The 24,082-nt window shown below is 42.4% G+C and overlaps 1 protein-coding gene across 15 annotated transcripts in view; it reads right to left on the minus strand.

Annotated features, from left to right (window-relative positions):
* The window catches only part of GRIP1 (glutamate receptor interacting protein 1), a 564,775-nt gene that overhangs the window by 56,828 nt on the left and 483,865 nt on the right, over positions 1-24,082 (minus strand). For 9 of the 15 annotated variants that reach the window (XM_065558501.1, XM_065558517.1, XM_065558487.1 and 6 more), the window contains 4 exons: positions 20,820-20,975; positions 20,025-20,180; positions 1,282-1,468; positions 528-673 (listed from right to left, as the gene is read on the minus strand). In XM_065558501.1, coding sequence (XP_065414573.1) covers positions 528-673; positions 1,282-1,468; positions 20,025-20,180; positions 20,820-20,975 — 645 coding nt within the window. The remainder of the gene's footprint in view (positions 1-527; positions 674-1,281; positions 1,469-20,024; positions 20,181-20,819; positions 20,976-24,082) is intronic. The other 6 variants (XM_065558547.1, XM_042852397.2, XM_008170960.4 and 3 more) reach the window with 3 other exon arrangements.

Here is a 24,082-nt window from a genome sequence, read left to right on the forward strand (position 1 = left end):
CATTGGCAATCTTATGCATTTCCTGACTTTTATTAATTTAAGTTTTTGCATATAATTGTTTTTCAAGATGAAATTCTATTGATATTCTTTCTGGTCCATACCCTCAAGAATGGAACCATTAAGATTTCTCCACTAATCCACTTTTTACATAACACTTTTCTGTGCAGCAAAACATGTTATTAACAGGTAACACTCTATAGGAGATTGTAATACATTTAGGAATATTCTGCTGAGCTAAGACTCAAACTCTGGACAGAAATATGTTTGCAAATGAGGAAGAAGAGGGACTGTCACCATAACTTTCTACAGCATTTGTCATATCCACTGGGGTTTTGGAGCACACTGAGGAGGGCCATGTGCAATGAGAAAGCTGCACGAACAGGCATAATTTTCAGAGCGGCAGCTTCCCAAACAAATGGCATCTGTGAAAATAAAGTTTCAGCCTCAAATGCCTGCCAAATAAAATACACATGAAAATCATTCCTAATACTGTCTTGCAAAAAAATATATATATTATACATTCATACCTGCAACATCAAACTCTATTTCTAAAGTGACCTTGTTGGTGATAGAAGAGTCTCTAAGAAGCTGATTAGCTTCTTCAAACGTGCTGTCTTCTGTTGGGATTCCATTTATTGCCATGAGTCTGTCTCCTATTTGTAGAACCCCACACCTTGATACACAATAATAAAAATTAGCCTTCAGAGGTACAGGTAACCAGTATCCAGTTATACAAAATAAATCCCATCTAACCTTTATAAAGGATGATATATCAGCTCATTCTATGGAATGGCAGCTAGCAGTTGTATCTACTATTGAGCTAATGTAGTTCTACATGGAACCATGTTATCACAAAAACATATGTGGGTGCAGTTGAAATGTTCCAAGAAGTAATTAATAATTCAAAACTCAAGCATTTCCTATGTTATGATCTGAACTAAAACTTAACAGAGATGAATGCGGTTCCTCCTTTGCAAAGAGTTTATTAGTTTTGAATTTCAGAGATTTTTAAAAAAAATGAATTATCTCCTTTTTAATTAATATAGCCTCTAGTCTGCTGTTGAAGGAATCAGCAAGATAAAGGCGCTTCTGCTTGTTATTTGTCTTACACCTGACCAAGAATACAACATTTTATTATCAGAACAGGGAGTTCATTACGTGCTACTTTTCCACTGAGCAATGGTCCAGAATTTCTCAGAAATCTGAAAGCAATCAAACCAAACCATCCCCAGGCATCATCAGCAAGATATAGTTAGAAGCAATCATCTGAAAGAGCCTCACCTTTCTGCTGGGCTGTCACACTCAATATATGAAATCAGAGGTGGAGAAGACAAGGTCTCAGTGGCAAACACGCTACCTTGGAGCTGTATCCCAAATCCTACAATGGGGTCAGCTGTCAGCACTACTTCTGTGGTTTCTGTGTGGACAACCTGCCCAGCCAGACCAACAGTGCTAGAGGCTAAAGACACTAAAACAGAACAGACCAGAGGGAAAGACATTCAGACACAGAGTAGAAATGTAATTGCTTTCTGATATAATCCATTGTATAGATTTTAAGGGCAGAAGGGACCATCATGATAATCTACCCTGACCTCCTGCATATTGCAGGACACAGAATCTCACCCACCTACCCTGTAACAGACCCCTAACCTCTGGCTGAGTTACTGAAGTCCTAAATCATGATAACTTCAAGTTACAGAGAACCTACCGTTTACACTAGTTTAAACCTGCAAGTGTCCCATGCTGCAGAGGAAGACAAACCCTCTCCCACCTGGTCTCTGCTAATCTGACCCAAGGGAAAATTCCTTTCTGACCCCAAATATGGCGATCAGTTGGACCCTGAGCATTTTGGCAAAACCCAACAGCCAGACACCCAGGAGAGAATTCTCTTTAGTAACTCAGAGCCCCTCCCCCCCTCCCCACACACACTATCTGGGATCTATCACTGGATGTTGGGGAATATTTGCTACTAGCAGTTGCAAATTGGCTACATGCCATTGTAGGCAGTCTCATCATACTGCCTCCCTCCATAAACTTATCAAGCTCAGTCTTGAAGTCAGTTAGATTTTTTGCCCCACTGCTCCCCTTGGAAGGCTGTTCCAGAACTTCACTCCTCTGATGGTTAGAAACCTTTGCCTAATTTCAAGCCTAAACTTGTTGATGGCCAGTTTATGGCCATTTGTTCTTGTGTACACATCGGCACTTAAATAACTCCTCTCCCTTCCTGCTATTTATCCCTCTGGTGTATTTATAGAGAGCAATCATATCTCCCCTCTGCCTTCTTTTGCTTAGCCTAAACAAGCCAAGCTCTTTGAGTCTCCTCTCATAAGGTAGGTTTTCCATTCCTCGGATCATCCTAATAGCTCTTCTCTGGACCTGTTCCAGTTTGAATTAATCTTTCTTAAACATGGGAGACCAGAACTGCACACGGTATTCCAGAGGAGGTCTCACCAGTGCCTTGTATAATGGTACTAACACTTCCCTATCTCTACTGGAAATACCTCGCCTGATGCATCCTAGGATTGCATTAGCCTTTTTCACAGACGCATCACATATGCGGTTCATAGTCATCCTGTGATCAACTAATACACCCAGATCTTTCTCCTCTGTCACTTACAACGGATATGTCCCCAGCAGGTAGCAAAAATTCTTGTTGTTAGTCCCTAAGTGCATGACCTTGCACTTTGCTATATTAAATTTCATCCCATTTCTATTTCTCCAGTTATCAAGGTCATCCTGATATTCTTGTATGATATTCTGGTCTTCCTCCATATTGGCAATACCTTCCAACTTTGTGTCATCTGCAAATTTTATTAGCACACTTTAACTTTTTGTGCCAAAGTCATTAATAAAAATGTTAAATAAGATTGGTCCCAAGATTGATCCCTGAGGAACTCCACTAGTAACCTCCCACCAGCCTGACAGCTTCCCTTTCAGTAGTCTCCCTTTTAACCAGTTCCTTATCCACCTTTCAATTCTCATATTAATCCACATTTTCTCCAATTTAACTAATAATATCCCATATGGAACTGTATTAAATGCCTTACTGAAATCCAAGTACATTAGATCTACTTCATTTCTTTTGTCTAAAAACCAGTTCTCCTATCAAAGAAAGAGATCAGATTGGTCTGGCACAATCTAACTTTTGTAAAACCATGCTGTACTTTATCCCTGTTACTGTTCACCTCTATGTCCTTAACAACTTTCTCTTTCAAAATTTGTTCCAAGACCTTGCATACAATTGTGGTCAAGCTAACAGTCCTGTAGTTTCCCAGATCTTCCTTCCCCTCTTCCCCCATTTCTTAAAAACAGGTACTATCTTAGCAATTCTCCAGTCATAGGGTCTGACCCTGAGTTTATGGATTCATTAAAATCCTTGGTATTGGGCTTTCAATTTCATGTGCCAGTTCCTTTAATATTCTTGGATGAAGATTATCTGAGTCTCTGCAATTTAGTCCCATTAAACAGTTTAAGTTTGACTTCCACCTCGGATGTGGTCATTTCTACTTACATATCCTCATTTCCATTAGCCACCCTGTCACTACACCTAAGCTCCCCATTACCCTTATTAAAAATGGAGGCAAAGTATTTGTTGAGGTGTTGGGACATGCCTAGATTATAGTTACTCTCCACCCCATCCTCAGTGCTTACCGGTCCCACTTCTTCTTTCCTTGTTTTCTTTTTATTTATATGATTACAGAACCTTTTACTATTGGTTTTAATTCCCTTTGCAAGGTCCAACTCTGCTTGGCTTTTGGCAGTTCTCACTTTATCCCTACACTTTCTGACCTCCAAGAGGGAGCTTTCCTTGCTGATCCTTCCCATGTGCCATTCCTTTTAAGCTTTCTGCTTTCTCTTAATCACCTGTTTGAGATGCTTGCTCATCCAGCTTGGTCTGCAACCCTTCCCTATGAACTTTTCCCCCTTACTTGGGAGGCTTCAGTTAGTTTCTGAAACTTCGATTTAAAGTAATTCCAAGCCTCCTCCACATTCAGATCCATGAGTTCTTCAATCCAGTCCTCTTCCCTAATTCCTTTCATTTTTTAAAGTTTGCCGTTTTGACATCAAGGATCCTAACTGCAGATCTATTTTTGTTTACCCTTCCATTTAGTTTAAACTGAATTAGCTCATGATCACTCGAACCAAGGTTGTCCTCTACAACCAGCTCTTCTATGAGGTCCTCACTACTCACCAATACCAAATCTAAAATTGCATCGCCTCTTGCTGGTTCAGTGACTATTTGGTGAAGAAATCTGTCAGCGATCACATCCAGGAAAATCTGAGTCCTACTATTATTAGTAGCACTTGTCCTCCAAGTTAAAGTCTCCTACAATCACACAATTCCCAGTAGTCTTTATTTCTTTAAAAACATTAAAGAGGTCTATATCCATATCCAAATCAGATCCCGGGGGTCTGTAGCATACCCCAAGCACTATCTGTATGCCAGTCAGGCCAACTATTCCACTACAATATTTGGTTTCACTTCCTGCACCAGTAGCTATAGTTCCTCCATTTTGTTACCACGGCTCCTTGCATTGGTGCACATCTATTTAATAAACTCACTGACTCCCAGAGACAGTCAACTTCTCATTCAAACTCTATTTAGAGCAAAGTTTATAAATGATATTTAAATGGGTATGACCGCTAAAAAGAACAGAAAACAGCTGGTTTTACAATTTTAAAAAGAATGTGTCTGAATAGCTTACGGGAGTTATGTACCGACTCCCACTGACTTTCAGCCTCACTACCAGGGCTGTAACTAGGGTGGGACGAGAGGCGCAGAGCTGGTGGGGGCACAAAAATGGGGTGGCACAGGATCGGACCCAGCAGCATTAACCCCCCCCCCCGGATTGTGCCCAGTGGCATCAGCCTCCCCCACTCCCCAGGATCAGCTGGAGCCCAGGATGTTCAGCACACCCCCACCCTGCAGGATCGCGGGTCCAGTGACCCCATCTAGAGCAGGCTCTCCCCGGTGTTAGGACCGCAGTGGCAGGCAGGCAGGGCTCTGAGTGTTGAGTGGCAGGAAGGGCAGGGGAGGGGAGTGCAGAGGTTAGGGGAGAAGAGGGCACAGGAGGCGAGTGCAGGGGTTAGGGGAGAAGGGGGCGCAGAAGTGGAGTGTAGAGGTTAGGAGAGAAGGAAATACATGAGCATCAGCATAAGCACTAGGACGAAATGGGGTGTACAAGTGGGGCCTTGTTTCGGAACATACACAAAATGTGTTAGGTGCTGTACGAATCTGTGCCATAAGGAACTGTGTGTGTTTTTAGCTCAGGATGGAGCTGTTGCATTCCCCAGACCTGCTGTATGGCCATGATCCAATGGCTCTGCTCACGCTCCCTAACCTGTGTCCAGGGCTGAGGCCTGGCAGAGCAGTGTCGCCAGCTTGGGGGCATGGCCCTTCCCAGCATTGGGGGTAAGATGACCAGGTGTCCAGTTTTTGACCGGAACACCCGGTCGAAAAGGGATCCTGGTGGCTCTGATCAGCACCGCTTGACTGTCCGGCGCTGTCTACCACCCTACCCCTAGTGCTGCCCCCGCCCCAAGTGCCACCTCCGCAGTTCCCATTGGCCAGGAACCATGGCCAATGGGAGCTGCAGGGGTGGCGCCTGAGGACGGGGCAGCGCGCAAAGTCACCTGGCGGCGCCTCTGCATAGGAGCCTGAGGGGGGACATGCCGCTGCTTCTGGGAGCTGCTTGATGTAAGCTCCACCTGGAGCCTGCTCCCCTGACCCCATCCTGGGTCCCAATCCTCTGCCCCAGTCCGATCCCTGATTCCTCCTCCCGCCCTCTGAACCCCTTGATCTGAGCCCGGAGCACCCTCCTGCACCCCAACCCCGCGCTCCAGCCCTGATCCCCCTCCTGCCCTCCAAATTCTTCAGTTCCAGCCCAGAGCACCCTCCTGCATCCCAAACCCCTCATCCCCAGCCCCATTCCACAGCCTGCACCCCCCCCACATCTCAACCCCCACCTCAGCCCAGAGCCCCCTCCCATACTCCGAACCCCTCAGTTCCACCCCTCAAGCCCAGAGCCCACTTCTGTACCCCAAACCCCTCATTCCTGGCCCCATCCCAGAGCCCACAACCCCAGCCGGAGCCCTCACTCCCCCCTGCACCCCAATCCCCTGAGACAGCGCAGTTAAAATGAGCAAGTGAGTGAGGGTGGGAAGAGCAAGCGACGGGGGGCGGGAGGGGAGTGAGCAGGGGCATGGCCTCTGAGAAGGGGCGGGGCATGGCAGGGCCTCAGACAAGGGGCGGGGCAGAGGGCAGGGCAAGGGTGTTTGATTTTGTGCGAGTAGAAAGTTGGCAACCCTAACTGAGGGAGAGAGGACATCTGAGGTTAAGGCTCTCATTAAAGTTGCTAATCACCAGCTGTACACACTAGAGGGTGTTTGGAATTTAAACAGACTCATCCCTGATCAGGGTTTCGCTGTGGACGAGCTGTGTGATGAGCTGCACAGCCGTGGCTCTTGGGTGGCCTGGCTGAACATGGCATTGACGCACACCCACCGGGCACTGCTCAGGCCACTCACAGGGTCAAGACTGTCCTGGAGCCTTTGCCTCACAGAGTGCTGACCTCTGCCCCTTGCTTGACGACAAACATTTGAATCCCGATACAAATGCATGGCAATGGCAAGGAGGAAAGGCCTCCTAGAGCACCCCATGACAGCCCCTTGGCACTCACATGTGCTCAGCTCCCATGGAACTGGGGAGTCCCAGGCTGAAATTCCAGCAGAGGGGTCTATAGATGCACGTTTTTCACAGCTGCTGATGGAATGATGGCCCCTGTCACTCACACATGGATTGCAAATTACAGTGGCCAGCTCTTCTTTGACCCTGTTCTATGCTGTAATAACCTTTTGACTGCATTGAACAGCTCCCTGGGCACTGGGCCAGCAAAGGAGTAACTCAGGGCGGTACTGCTCCGTGGTGACACTCCACAGCCAGATGGAACTGCCATGTGCCACTGTGCTGCATAACAGCCTTGGAGAGCTTCACAGCTGCACCAAATCACTGGGCCCTGAGGCCTGAGCTAACAGAGAATCTCTGCTATCTGTTAGCAGTGTAGGGCCCATGACAACCAAGGGAATCACAAAAGGTACATGGTGCACATACACACCAGCCTGTTCACTGCACACGTGCCTAGATAGACAAAGCTTGCCCGGAGAACCAGCTATTCAGATCTAACTTCTGACATCAGCATAAGAAATCTCTGTGCACCAAATGCTTCCATCCCATAATTTCCACCGTCGCGGCTTCTCTTTCCTGCTCCACATCTCTGGATTATGATTTCTAACAAAGAAGAGCTTTGAACAATGGACTGAGGACCCCAATATTTGGGATGAACCAGAGAGACTTATTACAAACTGGCAGATTTAACATCATTGTATTAACCTGATCTACAATCTCTGAAATTAATTGTAATGTATATGATTCATTTTAACCTCTTAATAATACTCTTCCTTTTTTATATATTAATAAACCTTTAGTTTTTAGTTACTAAAGGATTGGCTAACAGTGTGGTTTTGGGGTAAGATCTGAAGTGTGTGTCGGGGTCTTTGAAACTGGAAGAACCTAATATATGTGATTCTTAGTTTTAATAATCATTTATCACAGAAGTCTGCTTTGTCTGAGTGGTGCATGAGGGGCTAGGGAGCCTGAAGGGGACTGTCTGTGGCTACATAATAACTAGTATAGTATTTTGGAAGCACACATTTGTTACAGGTTTGGTGAAATCTTGTGATAGAATATACCACCAGTTTGGGGTACATGCCCTGTATTCTGGCATTCTGACCCGAGATTGACGCTTTTATTGCGTCCCACACCAGGCAGCGTGACAATGGGATCTTGGGATTTGTCATTCCCAAATCCAGATTTTCCCCCCGAGAGCAACAGGCCCCTCAGTCACTGAGGCACCTCCTCCTCATATGGGACTCAATCCTGGCCATAGGGATTGAAACGGACTCCTCCCATTCCCAAAGCACAGGCTTCTCCCCACTATCAACTGAGCTGAATGAGGGTCTTATTGATTTAATGGTAGGACACAGCCGAACAGTTTTGACTCCACCTCAAGTTTTGGGATTGGGAATATCTTGCTGTATTATCTCCTGATTGTTCTAAATTTACATATAAACTTAAAATACAGCTTTAATTGGTGTTTATATACATTTTGTTCTTTCTTTATATAGGAATTAGATTCAGTGCTAATTTCTAAGTTATCTGCAAAAAGCCTAGAGTTTTCAGGTGCCTAAGTAGTCCATGGAATCACGGTCAAAGTTGCCCCCCATACCAAAATCTGAAATGGCGCCCTGCTCAGCCCGGGGGAGCGGGAGAGGTCTATAGGGAAGCGCTGACTGACAGCTGGTGCTGCATTCCGAGCCTGCACCAGCTGCCCTATCACCGTGACAGGGAGTGACACTGCCCCACACCTCCAGTGGGTACCCCCACCGCAGCTACCCCCTCCAGCGTTCCCCAAATACCCACTCCAGCGCCCCCCAACTGTTCCTCCCCAACTCCCTCTCTCCTCCTCTTCCCCCCAGCAGTGTCCTCTCTTTGGGAACATGAAATCTGTAACCCTAGAGGTCGCTCTGTTCTCACAGCCTGGGTTTCCGGAGCTGGCAGAAGTGAGTCCACCCTGCCAGCAGCAGCCGCTGAGCACCAGGTTCACATGGCCAAGGTGAGAGCTTGGGCTGTGTGACTGTCAGCCACAGGGCTGGGGCAGGGCAGGCAAGGAGCACAAGAGGTGATTCCACTCTGCATGCAGGGAGTGTGGGGAGAATGACCCAGCTGCAATGGCAGGTCCCTGGGCGGTGAATGGGGTGTGACCAGACTGCTGAGAGACAGGTGCCCAAGAGGGATGAGTACTCCAGAGGGAGCATCTCATAGCAGCCAGGATCCATGGGCAGGGGCTGGCCCTGGTCAGCACCAGGCTCCTTCAGGGCAGAGGCAAGAGCACAATGGGGAACAGCTTGGAGCTGTGCTGCCCACCCTGTCTGGGGAGTGCCAGGCCGTGCAGAGGGAGCAGGTCAGGGGAGAGCTCATGGGCAGCCAGCCAGTGCTCTGGCTCCCACAGGGTGGAGAATCAGAGTTCCAAGCGGCCAGGCGACTCCCTGCCAGCTCCTTGCAGGAGTTAACAGTTTTCAAACTGTGGGGCGCGTGCCCCTAGAGAGGAACACTTTTAAAACATCTGTGTTAAATGGCAGAAATCTAGGGGGATGGAGCGGGGACGTGACCCTGGGTGCCCCACCATGGGTCGTTTCTAGGGGATGCAAATATGCTTGCTCACCTTGGGCACTAAAATCCTTAGTTATGGCTCTGCTAGCTCCTGTAGGCTTCTTTGAAAATCTCTAATATTTTATTCATTAGCAACCGGGCAAATGTCCTAGAGAGGTAGGAAATCTCACCACCTGTCGTGTTTATTTCTCATTAACATTTATGTCAGGCTATTTGAGCTATGTAATACCAATTAACCACCCTTTTCTGCTTTATACCACAGTATAGACAAACATATTTGGGGAAAGAAGTTCTATAAGGTCCTTCAAAAAGACTGATCTTATAACTCCTATAGAAAGCCCCCCCTGTGCTTGCAAGATTCCTATGTTTCCGACAGACTTTTTTGCTCTCTCTTTATTCCCATTCCATCTCAACTGACTGCACTGCGGCACAAGTCAAGAGAAAAATGACTTTGAGATTCAACACCGATACCTACACAAAAGGATTAGGGTGCCCTTGGGTACATTGATCCCTGCCTAATGAGGTCTTTTATTATTATTTATATGTAGCCACTGGAAGACACTATTATCTTATACAAAGAGGACGGGCAGCAATTCGTTCTGTTTCTAGTCAAACCAGTAAAGCACTATTGCAGCGGTATCCCTAAATCCTCCAGCACTTATGGCACTGCAAGTGTTTTTCCAGTACAAATCTAGGCTACTGCCCACTCCTCCTCTAAATTCCTTCAAGGCTCATTTCTGCCTACAAGGAATTAGCTAAAATTTAATGACTCATCTGAGGGACAGTTTGCTTTGTCCTTTTTTAATGAGCAAAAACAAAGTTACTACTTGTTATTAAATACGTTTTGCATTTTGCAAGTTGTTAGCACAGCCGTAGAAAAATCACATTGGTTTTCCTTCCTTGGGATTTGTGTAAACATTTCCTTCAGTTTAGGGTTTACAGCACTAGTTTTTTGCTTTGAGTTTCAAATTAATATGATTTTGCAAACTCAATTTGCAAATTCATTCAATACCCACTGTAGTCAATAGGCGTCTGTCCATTGGCTTCAATGGTTTTATATCAGGGCATCATGACTGTTTTTTCATGTCACTTATCTTCCACTCATCTAATTAGGTGCCACCCCGAAAAAGATATTGACTATGAATGTATTATAAAAACAAACAAACTCCTCACTCCATAACCTTAAGCAGCCTCCTCAGCTAAAAGTACCTTGTATTCTTATTAGCTTCCCTTAATTCTCCACTCCTCTTTTTTTTTTTTTTTTGGTCATCATCTTCCTGTTTAGTGCATCATCTTCCTGTTTAGTCTAATTTTAGATAGCAAGTTCTTTGAAGCAAACATAAAAGGCTTAAAGGGACTATTTCTCAATCACAAAAAGGCAAACACTGTCCAAAATGAAAAGCTAACAATTCTGCAAGTAAAACACAAGAATGCAATAACGGAGTCCCCAGTCTACCAACTGCTTAGGCCTTCCACTCTTTTATATCTGTCATTCATTAGCAATATCTTTTTACCAACTTTTTTTTTTTTTGGCACCTAAACTACTATAAAGTTTTGACCAAATCAGTCTGAATATACTAAAAACATGCTTGATAAAAAACAAAGCTGGCTAGATAGGCGTGCATGTATTTTTATAAATTGACAAATTCAATTCAATTGTCTTCTGCAATTTTACTTCAACTATTTCCCACCATTTTGATGTAATGAACTGTGCCACAATCTAGTTTACACATATAGATTTGGGGAAGAACTCTGGAGCTTCATGTTGAATGTCAGAAGAGAGGAAAGGAACTGGGGTTACATCCCATCAGCCACATTTCAGACTTCTTTTTCTGTCCTGGCTTCACCTATGACTTTTGTATTTAGGTTGAACTCTAAGCTATGGCAAAGAAAGATTCTGTGGCTTCTCTGAATCAGTTTTTGATTTTGTGAGTGTGTGGTTCCAGTTCTTTATTGCTAAGATCAGGCCAATTTCCCCTGAGATGCTGACCGTAGCATCATCAGCATGTAAACTGTCAAGTCCCTTAAACCTCCTTTAGTCATTTTGTAAATGTAGTGCCTATTTGCAGAATCCCTTGCTATGTAAAATGGGTGTGATATTTTGATTGAAGGTCTCCTCTTGATCAATACGAATTCCTAATACAGATGACTGACATTTTTCAAATGACTTTTTTGGTTGAAAATGGCTTTAAAAATTATGAGGCCATTTTAGCTTTTCCAATGTTTTTGTTTTTCAAAAATTTGTGACATGACTTGTTGGCGTATAATTTAAACTTTTTCAATCAACCTACCATGAGACTGAGGGTGGCAGATGAAGAATTTTTTTAAACTTCTACAATGTTCATTAGGATTGTGTTAGATATTGCTTCTTACTCAATGAGGTTTAAATAGTGCACTAATCATGAATAGGTCAGAGAACGATTACATCTGAGAGTTCTAAATTTTTTCATTTTATAAGCAAATCGTGAAGACCTCCATGTCATAGTTTTATCTGCCCTTTTGGGTGGCATCATCAGCAACTCAGGCAAAATATTCTGAGGGTCTATTTTCAGACACAGAATCAATATTTTAAGTAGGCACACATTTTTCTCTATGCTTATGCCATTATCAGGCCACTTCTCATATTCAACCAGGCATTTTGCACTAATGTCAATGCCAGTTCTTTTTGTTCTTTAACTTTTCCTTTTGTTTCTTCATTTGCAAGTTGAAATCTGTCTTGAGGAGTATATCTAAGGTAAAATGTTTCAGTCTTATTTCAAATTCTTCAATTTTTTTACACAATTATTTTAATGGCATAATCACCAATTGATCTTTGCCATTTTTTAGGAGCCGAAGAACTGTGGATGGGCTGGCATCTTGAATGAAGCAGAGCTGTGACTAAAGTTATGATCATGATTATGATTATATTTCCATGACTAGGTATCTATCTAGGTACTTCTACTGTCCGTGTTATCATAGTATCTGATTACTGTAGAATATTCAGTGACGACAATGGCATCAAAATATTTCACTTGCGAAATCAAGCTCATCAATGTTATTCTCTTTCACTTCGAGGTTTCAGTCAAGAGAACAGTTGATTTTGAAGCTAGTTTTCTGCACTTTTTGAGATGAGCATGAATCTTCTCTCTTTTGCTACTCAAATTTTGATAATGTTTATATTTTACTTTACAAGAATTATGTTTTTTTTACTTCACCCATCCCATAGCTTCTTTCTAACCACTTCCTTCAACTTGAGTCATGCCGAGTTAGATAAATTCATACTCAAATGTCTTGTAATCACTAAATACTAAACATCCATATGTAGTAAGAATGAAAAACAAACAAAAAACCTCTAGTTTCAATAATCTGAAAACTGAAAATTTAGATAGTGACATAAGTATAGACCCATGTTATCAGATGCCCCACCTACCTGCCAGAAGTTTCCAAGTCCTTGCAAAGCAAACCTCCTAACAGTTCTTAATCGCACACATTCCCCTTTAACATCAAATGACAATTATTCCATTCACTAGCCACATCCCTCTCTCCCATCACCAATAACTCAACTTCTTTCCCTCCCTCAGCTTCCTTCATGACAGCTCTGATATTCGACTGAAATTAGGGCCTAATACTTATAGTGCTGAAACACTTTCAAATGTATATTTTGTTTCTGTAGTTACAGAGTCTAAGTGTGCCACCAAAGTTAAAAAAATATTAAAAAATCTGACAACCAATAAAACTCCACTGGAGGGTTTGCACAAACCTGCCACCCAAATGCCAGTAGAGGGATACTCTCTGTCTAGCCCAGGGGTCGGCAACCTTTCAGAAGTGGTGTGCCTAGTCTTCATTTATTCACTCTAATTTAAGGTTTCGCGTGCCAGTAATACGGTGGCCAGGACCCGGGCAGTGTGAGTGCCACTGAAAATTAGCTCGCGTGCCATAGGTTGCCTACCCCTGGCCTAGCCTCTAGGTTGTGTGCAGTGAAGGCCCCAAAGCTTTAGCAACTGTGCAAGGGCGTCTGGATCCTGTAGTCTAACTGCAGTAGGGATCAGACTGTGCCACTTCCAACTACTTGAGGGACATCTAAAAGGCTCTGTGGATAGAGGAGGGGGCAGTCCTTGCATGACATTTCCCTCTTTTGGAAGTCCAGGATATGTAGGTAGAAACAGCCACATGACACACTCTTGAAGAGACTGGTATGAAGGGAGGACTAAGAACACCAGGCCTCCATCTTAAAAGACATCAAGGATGAATGGAGACATGGGGGTTGGTTAAGGCCTTCATTGGTTAGAATAGTTTGGATGAATATCTGAACTTTTGGATGCTTCTGAGTACTGGAGTCCAAACCTTTGGAAATTTCCCTATCCCTAAAATTTGTCTGGAGTTTGATTATGGTGTATTAGGGCTTTGAGTACTATTGGTGTATTTCTGCAAGAAGAGCATGTAGGATACTGGCCCCAGTGAATCTTTGTTAATGCTGAGGGCTAGTTTATTGCATGTTTTTATACATACATTGAATATGCAAGCAGTTATTTTACTAAATGCTCCTATGTGTAATATTGTTGGCCTTCCTGGGGACTGGTTTACTATGTGCTATGCAGTATGTAGATTTGTAATCCTGAATATGGGGGTTGCATATTTGTTATTTTTATTCCTCTAATAGTGACAGAAGAAGGACAAGAATTATTAAAAGGTGAACGGGGGATTATTTTAGCTGCATAATTACAAATTAGCAGGGGAACTCTGGCAAATGTAAAATGCTCCATATTCCTAGAGGCAGTGGAGAAACTAGCCAATGACAGCAAAACATGAGAGATGATTGTCATGGGGTGTCCCACACTGTCTCAACCACTAAAGGGTTAATAGGGAAACTAGTTGCCCGCTCAGCTAGGGCTGACTGGTGGACTCACAACAACTACAGTGGTAAAAGGACTGCAGAGCAGAAGGCTGAGAAGCCATAGAAAACAAGAACCTTCAGCAACAGGCTGGTGAGAAGACCAGGAGACCAGACCCTCTGGAGGAGGGGACTACAGGAGTGACTTGGAGGAACAGCCTGCAAGACAAGCCTGGTAGGAAGCTGCCAGGGAAACAGTAAGAGGTGGGGAGAGTTTGGAGCCAACTGCTTTGCACAGGTTCCCTGGCCTGGAACCCAGAGAGTGGCCGGGTCTGGGTTCCCCTACAAACCCAGGAAGGGGGCTGATTAAGGCCCTGAACAAGTGAACCATACCTAAAGGGGTCAGGGACTGAGTACCTCTCATCTAGAGCCACCGGCCTCCTGAAGTATTGGGCTTTTTAACACCCTGAGAGGGGAAAGAACCATCAGGGACCTGGACAGAGAGCTAAGGTCAGAACAAGGAAGCAACAAGCAGGCTAGAAGGCAGGCAACATATCAAAAAAGGTAAACTGAGGCAGAGCTGCTGTGTCACCAGATCTTGCTGCGAGGTGGCACCAAAAATCAAAGGGATCACCAGCAATGAGGTTTTGTGAAAAACATAAAAACAAACAAACCAGGGATTCCCAAGACCATCTCTAATTCCTACCTGACATGTGGCCACGAAAACCATCACGTCAACTCTTATATTTCACCAACCCTAGTATAAATTTCATCTATCCTATTTACATAGCCACACTGCACAGCATTTGGGGATTTAAACTCTACCCAAACAGTGACATAATTGTTTCCATAGTAAGTAAAATACTTCAAAGGTGAAAAAGCAGAGGAAGAGGAAAAAATAAGTGGCATAAATAAAGTATGTGATGGCATGGAGGTGTCTTAAATTTTCACAACCACATGTTTGGGAAGCCCTGTATAAGTATTACAATCATTGTAAACTCACAGCAATAAAATGTTTATAGTACCCTTTGTTACCACGAGTTTGGGATGATCATATTAGTTATGCAGGTTTTTCTAACAAGGGGCAATGAAAACTTTATAGCACCCTTCACCAACATATCTTCTCCCTTTCCCTCTCAGAGATTTATTATAACTTACATTTAAAACTGTTCCACAACAATCTGACTGGTTAGAAATTGGTCACTAAACCCAAAACAGATTGTGCTATTGCTCTTCTAGGCAAAGGGCAACAATCTACATCTGACATAAATCACTGTTGTCAAGCAGGGACATTTGACCAGTCTCCCATTAATCCCCTACAAAAGGAGCTGGCAGGCTTGTCCAAATTTTTCTGCTTGGCAGTGGAAGTGGCCATCTCTCTGAGGGACATAAGAATTGCCATCTAATGGAGTGTCCTGTCTATGACAATGGCCAGCACCAGATGCTTCAGAAGAAGGTGTAAGTGTAACACCGACAGACCCCGGTCATCGGTGGGCGGGATTGAACCTGGGACCTCTGGAACTAAATGCATGAGCCTCTACTTCATGAGCTAAAAGCCATATGGCCCTTAGCTAAGGCTGTAGAGCAAACTCATTAATCTCTAAGTGGTCTTGGTGCCACTAGATGGGACAGAACACCACACCCAGAAGGTTTGTGGTTACATAAGGACTCCACAGTGGGCAGATGTGGGGTAATCTGATCAGATGTTATCAGATGTGGGGTAACCCCCTCCCCCCACTTTAGATGTTTCCTAATCTCTATTTGTTAGGGATTGGTTTAAAACCTGAAGCATGAGGTTTAATATCACTTCTTGGGTTGGTTGCATTCCCAGTTTCTCCTTAATGCAGGAACCATTCTCAGATGTTGCAGTATGTATGTGATTAAAGTGTGAAAATCACCTCTGGGCAGAGTGTCAGTACGAAGCCCCGCCCATGTGCCACTTACACCCTTTTATGTTGGCGCTCTGCACAGGGGAGAATTTGACTGAAAGACGTATGTTTATTGAAAACATTCTAAAAATATCATAAAAATAGGTAGTGACTGTCTCCAGAGGCAAGAGCAGTAATAAAATTGCCTCAGATAATAATAGTTTCTTCAATTGCACAAAATGACCACAGTCTGACAGGATACCACCATCTCAGGAAATATTTTTGCCTTGGGCAGTATTTTACTGCTATCCCTTTCCAACTCAATTAGTATTTGTATAATAATCCCTCTGTCTCTCTGCACGCATAGAGAAAGAAAGAGATTCATACTTTATAATACTTAATATTATCAATGCCACAATATGGATTCATGCAGTATCTCCTAATGATCTTAAAGGATATATTAGCAGATGATATGTCAAAATGTGTATTGGATTAAATGGCAGATCAGATAAAAAATCTGATGAAGGGCAAAACTGTATGAAAAGAGTTGTACTGCTAAAGAAACAGGCAAACACCCCCCCCCCCGCCCCCCGTCTCACATGGAGTTATTTGCTATTTCCCACAAAAATCAGAGATGATTTACATTGACGAGAAACTGCCATTTTGCTGTGACAATGGCAGATTTTTGAGAGGGGGTGGTGCTTTGTGTTGTGGTGGAATCCCACAATTTCCTTCACTACCATCCCCAAGAGAAACTTGTTCAACAGTGGAAATAGTGAAAATTTATCTCTGACTAATGCCCTAATCCTGCAGGCTGAACCGAGCAGGAACATCCATTGACCTCAATAGATCTCCATGTGGGCCAACCCTTATGTCTGTGCAGAGTCCAATTCAAGACAGCAGGGCTCTGTGCAGGTACAGGAAGTTTATCATTATGTATCAGATTGCAGGATCATGTGCAAAAACTCTCAGAATGAAAGACAGTAGTTTCACATGCTCTACTTAAAGTGGGCCTGGAGTTAGCAAAATAACTATATAAAAATGGCCCCTCTGCTCAATGTATCTGGTACCTATTTATCATGAATTGCCCAGGGAGATTAGGGAGACTATAAAAATAGAAAGCTCAGTAATAATGGAGGATTTCAATTATCCCCATATTGGCTGGGATACATGTCACCTCAGGACAGGATGCAAAGATAAAATTTCTAGACACCGTTAATACCTGTTTCTTGGAGCAGCTTGTCATGGAACCCACAAGGGGAGAGGCATTTTTTGATTAAGTCTTAAGTGAAGCCCAGGATTTGGTCCAAGAGGCAAATATAGGTGAACCACTCAGTAATAGCGACCATAATGTACATCTCTGTAGGGTGGAAGATACCAAAGAAATCCACCACAGTAGCATTTAACTTCAAAAAGGGGGACTACACAACAATGAGGAAGCTAGTTAAACAGAAATTAAAAGGAACAGTAACAAGAGTGAAATGCCTGCAAGTTGCATGGAAACTATTTAAAAACACCATAATAAAGGCTCAAACTAAATGTATACCCCAATCAAAAACAGTAAGAGATCAAAAACAGGCTACCATGGCTAAACAGCGGAATAAAAGAGGTGGTTAGAGGCAAAAGGCATCCTTCAAAAATTGGAAGTCAAATCCTACTGAGGAAAATATAAAGGAGCATAAACTTTGGCAAGTCAAATATAAAACTATAATTAAGCAGACCAGAAGAGAATTTGAAGAATAACTAATAAAAAACAGAAAAACTAACAACAAAACATATTTTAAGTACATCAAAAGCAGGAAAGCAGCCAAACAATCATTAGACGATCAAGGTGCTAAAGGAGCACTCAAAGAAGACAAGGCCATTGCATAGAAGCAAAATTACTACTTTTGCATTGGTCTTCTCTGCAGAGGATGTGAGGGAGATTGTCACACGTGAGCCATTCTTTTTAGGTGACATATCTGAGGAAATTTCCCAAATTGAGATGTCAATAGAAGTAGTTTTGGAACAACTACTTGATAACAGTAATAAGTCACCAGGACCAGATGGTATTCATCCAAAAGTTCTGACGGAACTCATATATGAAATCACAGAACTAGTAACTATGGTATGTAACCTATCTCTTAAATCAGCCTCTGTACCAGACTAGAGTATAGAAAATGTAACACTAATATTTCTTTAAAAGGCTCCAGAGGTGATCCTGGCAATTAGAGGCCAGTGAGCCTAACTTCAGTACCAGGCAAGTTGTTTAAAACTATAGTAAAGAACAGAATACTCAGACACATAACTGAATACAATATGTTGGGGAAAAGTCAACACAACTTTTGTAAAGGGAAATCATGCCTCACCAATCTATTAGAGGTCTTTGAGGGAGTTAACAAGCAAAAGGCAAGGGTGATCCTGTTGATACAGTGTAATTGGATTTTCAGAAAGCCTTTGACAAAGTCCCACATCAAAGGATCTTAAGCAAACTAATCAGACATGGAATAATAGGGACGGTCCTCTCACGGACTAGTAACTGGTTAAAAGATAGGAAACAAAGGGTAAGAAAAAATGGTCAGTTTTCACACTGGAAAGAGATAAATAGTGTGGTCCCCCAAGAATCTGTTCTGGGACCAGTGTTGTTCAATATATTCAACAATGATCTGGAAAAGAGGATAAACAGTGAGCTGGCAAAGCTTGCAGACAATACAAAATTACTCAAGATAGTTAAGTCCAAAGCTGACTGCAAAGCGTTACAAAGGGATCTCACTAAACTATGTGATTGGCAACAAAATGGCAGATGAAATTCATTGTCTGAAAAATGCAAAGTAGTGCACATTGGAAACCATAATTCCAACTATACAGGTCTGTCGCATCTTACGCACATTTAACATGCGCGATTTCAACTTTATGTGGTCGGGGAAAAAAAAAAGAAGAAGAGAAAAATAACTATTTTAATACTATACCTGTAGTGCGGGCAATTTCGCCCACCATTGAACTCAATGGAATTTTGGCTATACGCAGTTTTCGCTTTACGTGCTAACCGCGGAACGGAACCCCCGCGTAAGATGAGACAGACCTGTACATTCTAAATGATGGGGTCTAATAGCTGTTACCACTCAAGAAAGAGATCTTGAAGTCATTGTGGATAGTTCTCTGAAAATGTCTGCTCAATGTGCAGCAGCAATAAAAAAAAGCTAATACAATGTTAGGAACCATTAAGGAAGGGATAGGTAAGACAGAAAATATCATAATGCCACTATATGAATCCATGGTACATCCACACCTTGAATACTGCGTGCAGTTCTGGTCACCCCATTTCACAAAAGATATACTCGAAATGGAAAAGTTACAGAAGTACAGAAGAATAGCTTCCATATGAGAAGAGATTAAAAAGACTGGGACTGTTCATCTTAGAAAACAGACGACTAAGGGAGGATATCATAGAGGTCTACAAAATCATGAATGGTGTGGACAAAGAGAATAAGGAAATTTTATTTACCCCTTCACATAACACATGAATCAGGGGCACAATAGGCAGCAGGTTTAAAACAAACATAAGGACGTACTTCTTCATACAACGCAAGTCAACCTGTGGAACTTGTTGCCAGGGGATGTTGTGAAGGCCAAAAGTATAAGTGGCTTCAAAAAATAATTAGATAAGTTCACGGAGGATAGCTCTATTAATGGCTGTTCGCCAGAGCAACCTCGTATATTAAAATGGTATGTATTTTTATGATGACTGTAATGATTTTAGATAGTTGCCTCGTACAAACTGAATAATGAATAAACTCACCCAACTGTGTTTAAGTATTGGAGGGGTCCAAAACTAGCACTGCATACCCACCCAGAGAGTACCAAAGCAAACGACACTAAAATAATATATATTTTTAATCCTGGGTTACACAAACTAGAAGTAATCAACCCATTTTAGTGTTGGATGCCAACACTGCACATTGCTGATTCCTGCCCCCCAAATCGAACACACGGACACCTAAACTATTGCTGCTCTCCTGGCTACTTCTCTTTAATACATTTACCAAAGTAAAACTGCAGTACATTTTGTGCCTTTTCTTTCATCTTGTTTCCCCAGCCCGTCTGTCGCACACTTCAAATGACCGCTATTACCACCTACATGAGCTTTTGAAGTCCTTCTTTTTCATTCGCCGCCTCATCATTGTTCCGCGTGGGCTGGTGGAGTAGAGGCTGCGAGGTAAGGTCCCCATGTTCAGGGAACTCAGGCTGTATGCACTCATGGAGGTAGGAGAGAAGGACGAAGACACCAGAGCTGCTGTAAAAAATTGGACACTTGGCACATAGCACTCTATAGCAGGGAACAGTGCACCATAAGCCTGCAACTCACTCATGAATCAGACAGTGTGCATGGTGCACAAAAATGGTTTGTGTATCTAGTAACAAACACTCACATCAAACCTTAGGTGTGACCCTAGATAACAGCATAACCAGAATTTCAACACCATGTGAGGCATAAAAGGAACTAGGAACTAGCAAAGACACTGTAGACACAAAAATATGTACTATATACCTTATTTTAAGCAAAGTACATAAAATAAATATTTTTGAGACACAATGTAAATCAATGTGTCTGGATACTGACTCTAAAAATGCCTTTTTAATAGGTGATTTCTGACATAACATTTGTAAGCCATTCTTTGTATTCGAAGATCATGATGCACATAAGGTGCTGAAACCGAATGATCTAGTAATATGGTTTAACAACCAGGTCACTGAGAATTTTCAAGCCTTTCCCCATCTACGAAGACTGTCCAATTAAAGAAAGAAAAAGGCATAAGTTGTCAGAAATAACCTTGTCATAGTTATGAAAAAAGTGTGAACTGAAATGAGAGAAGAATGAGAGGAAGAAGAAGAAAAAAAATATATGTCAGGAGGAAAAAGCGTGGAACATTACGAGGGTTTTTTTGAGGAGGCGTTTTCTGGAATTTCAAGGCTGGCATCCTGCAATGGTCAGGGTGGTAGGTGTTATAATGGTGGTAGGTGAGGAGGCTGCTGTGGTTGTTGGCACAGGAATCCCAGGTAAGTTGCCTGTTGCTCCTTTGAACCTTCACTGCCCGCATGAAGGGATGACAGGAAATAAGAAAACAAAAAGGGACCAGAGAAGAGGGAGAGGTAACTGAATTGCATAAATAAAAAGTAACAAAAATGAAAGCTATTTGAAAAGGGGAAAAAATTAATGTGGTTTTGTCCCCTTTCTTGGTGATCAGCAAACACCGTGATCAACTTCAGAGATGGAAACCTTTCATCTTCCCAGAAATAATGCCTCTTATGGCTTTTTTTTTTACCCCCCAAAGATAAGTACTCAATCAATTTCTAATCTCCCTCTGGCCTTAAGAGCTAAGATTAAAACCTTTTTTGAAAAATACTTAAGTCAACATTATTGAGATGTATGATATATGACTAGTAATTACAGGTTTGCAAATCTCCACCCGCATTAGCAGGACTTGTATATATTGAGAAAATAAAAAGGGACTATAAATCACATTTCCCATAATGACTTGAAGTGGTTTACATGTCAGTCATTTCAATTTTCTGCTATGACATTTTAATTTTGCAAGCATCCATCACTGGTGGTTATACTACCCTGGGCAATAAACTACTTCACTCAACCATCAACACAAAAATCCTATCTTGGGGCCTGACTAATAAGGACAAAACAAAAGTCTAAAGTCACTATTTATGGTTTTGCAGCGTGATCGTCAGATCTTTTCCTTTTCCCGATTAAAATTAAGACCATATTTGATTCCTACTCTCAGGTTTGTGCTCAAAATGGGAATTGCCAAAATTTGTCAAAAAAATAAATGGTGGGAGGGGGGAGAAGGGAATGGCACATGTTGATCGATTTGCCAAAAGCCAGGGGGCTGCTCCTAAATTATACAAAATGGTACAGATAATAGCCACCCTCATTTTTAGTACCGAGATGCATCTCTAGATGCACAGTGGTCTGTTCACTCTGAACAAGATGGAACACAGTGTTTTGTGACCTGTAGTCAGTGATTAATTTGTAATGAAAGAGGTGCTGTGGCTCAAACAATTAGGTGCCAGGCTCAAGCAATTTTTTAACTTTCATATCTGACGCAGCACCAGAGGTGCCGAGGCTATGAACTGCCAAGTCTAGAGGTGTCAACCCTGGTAAGCCCTAGAACAAATTAAGCACTGCCTGTAGTCACCACTGGCTTCACCTTTGTATTGAAAGATGAGGTGGGATTTATCAAACACTATGAGCTACATTTGGTCCAAGGCCTAACTAAATGCCAGAGGAAAAGCTATAGTTTTTCTCTCTTTTATATTATAGAAGTAGGATCTCTTTCTTGGCTGAATACATTAAATCTTTTGTATCTAAATAGAGATTGCCCTCCCTCCCCCTCCCCAACCCCAGTGGAATGTTTCATTACAACAAAGGGTAGGTGAGGGAAGGTAAAAGGAAAGGAATGTATTGGACTTAAAAAATAAAATATGTTTTGCCAACACCACTTTATAAACCATTTGAGGGTCACCTGCAGTGAAATTAGGACATACAGTTCCTGGACAGAACCACTAAGCTTCACTTCAAAGTCCAATAGACTGATGCCTGAACAGCTCACCAATCTACTTCTAATAAAAGCAACCTTGAAGAAGTCTATAAAAACTTACATATCAAGCAGGGTAATGTGGCCAGGAAAATCCCAGCAGCCCTAGTAACAATCTATCTCAATATTTTGTTTTAATGAATCAAACTTACTGTAGTTTCCTATCATAACTTTTCAAATTCAACTGATTCTTCTTCTGATAATCTATGTCAATTTCTGAGCTTTAACCACAGTATAAAAATTAAAATCTGATAAGAATAATATGGCCAGGAGGATTTTCATTATATTCAGATTGCTATGAGCCCTGTTTAATTAAAAAGGCTGCTTCCAGCAGGAAATTGTCTGGCAGCTCTTGATTTTTTTTCTCTTGAACTGTGGATAGGTGTAAAAAGTGTCCTATGAGGTGGAAAGTCCATACAAATTAAGTTTCCATATCTTGCAGAATGCTCATTCCAATTCAATAAGAATTTTGTATAAACCTATAGCATGTACGTTAGTAATTCATTGAGCTACACCGGCCCAGGACTTCTTAATGCTGCAGTAAAATTTATGGGGCAGCAGTATACAAAGGAATGAGCTTGGCATTCCAATATAAAAGGAAAAAAAACTTAAAAACAAATCGGGTCTCTTGCGCTTTTTTTTCCTTTCTTTTTGGCTCAACTCTTTATTCTTCCATTCTATAACTCTCTTTGGGTATTTTGGTTTGATTTTGGGTTGGGTGGTTTTTTGGTTTTTTTTGTCAGTTCATAATTCAGCGCACATTCTAGGGTGAACGATAACTGCGTTCAACAGCGAGAGCCTTAATGACTCAACAGATCATGGAATCATAGAAGATGGTGATGCGAAGTACTTTTAAATCATCCAGTCCATCTCTCAGCCAATGAAGGATTGTTCCCAAGGCTACATATGTTTCTATAAAGCATGTTTCCTCTTGAGTAGGCTGTGGTTTTTAAGTAGCACCACCTGGGAATCTATTCTCAAAACATTTGGGCTCTTCTGGTTAATTTAAGGCAGCTGTCTCGTTGTCTAGGGAGAGCTCCCCTAGAAAGATATCCTTGCATACATGTCACTGAATCCTCTTGATGTCATTTCACAAAGCTCAGTGCCCATACGCAGCACAACAACTATACGGGCCTCCAGATTGCAGCTGTGTTAGGTGAGGTGAATGGTATATCACAGAAGTCTTGAAGGAAGACCTTGAAGTATTTAGTATTGTCTTAAAAAGCAAATTATAATCAGCTGTACAAACAGATTGCTACTGAATAGAATCTTTTGGCCATGGTACTCAACTTTTAACAGAAGAGAGCCGCTTCATCCTCAGAGGGAGTTTCAAACAGCCACAAAATAGCCACATGTGACATCTTTGCCTCATGATGTTGCATAGTTTGTAACATACTGGCACAACTGTATGGTAAGGAAATAAATCATCAACCGTGGTCTCCCCTCCCCCCACCCCAATACAGCTTTTGAGCATAGATGTCATGCCTCACTTTCTCTCATCCCTCCAGACTGCTGTGCAGAAGAGGGATGGAGACCCAACCGGAGGATGGCAGAACATGGAATCCCAGGAGCTACTCTTCATTTATCC

The sequence above is a fragment of the Chrysemys picta genome, chromosome 1 (assembly GCF_011386835.1).
Source record: "Chrysemys picta bellii isolate R12L10 chromosome 1, ASM1138683v2, whole genome shotgun sequence".
Taxonomy (NCBI): domain Eukaryota; kingdom Metazoa; phylum Chordata; order Testudines; family Emydidae; genus Chrysemys; species Chrysemys picta.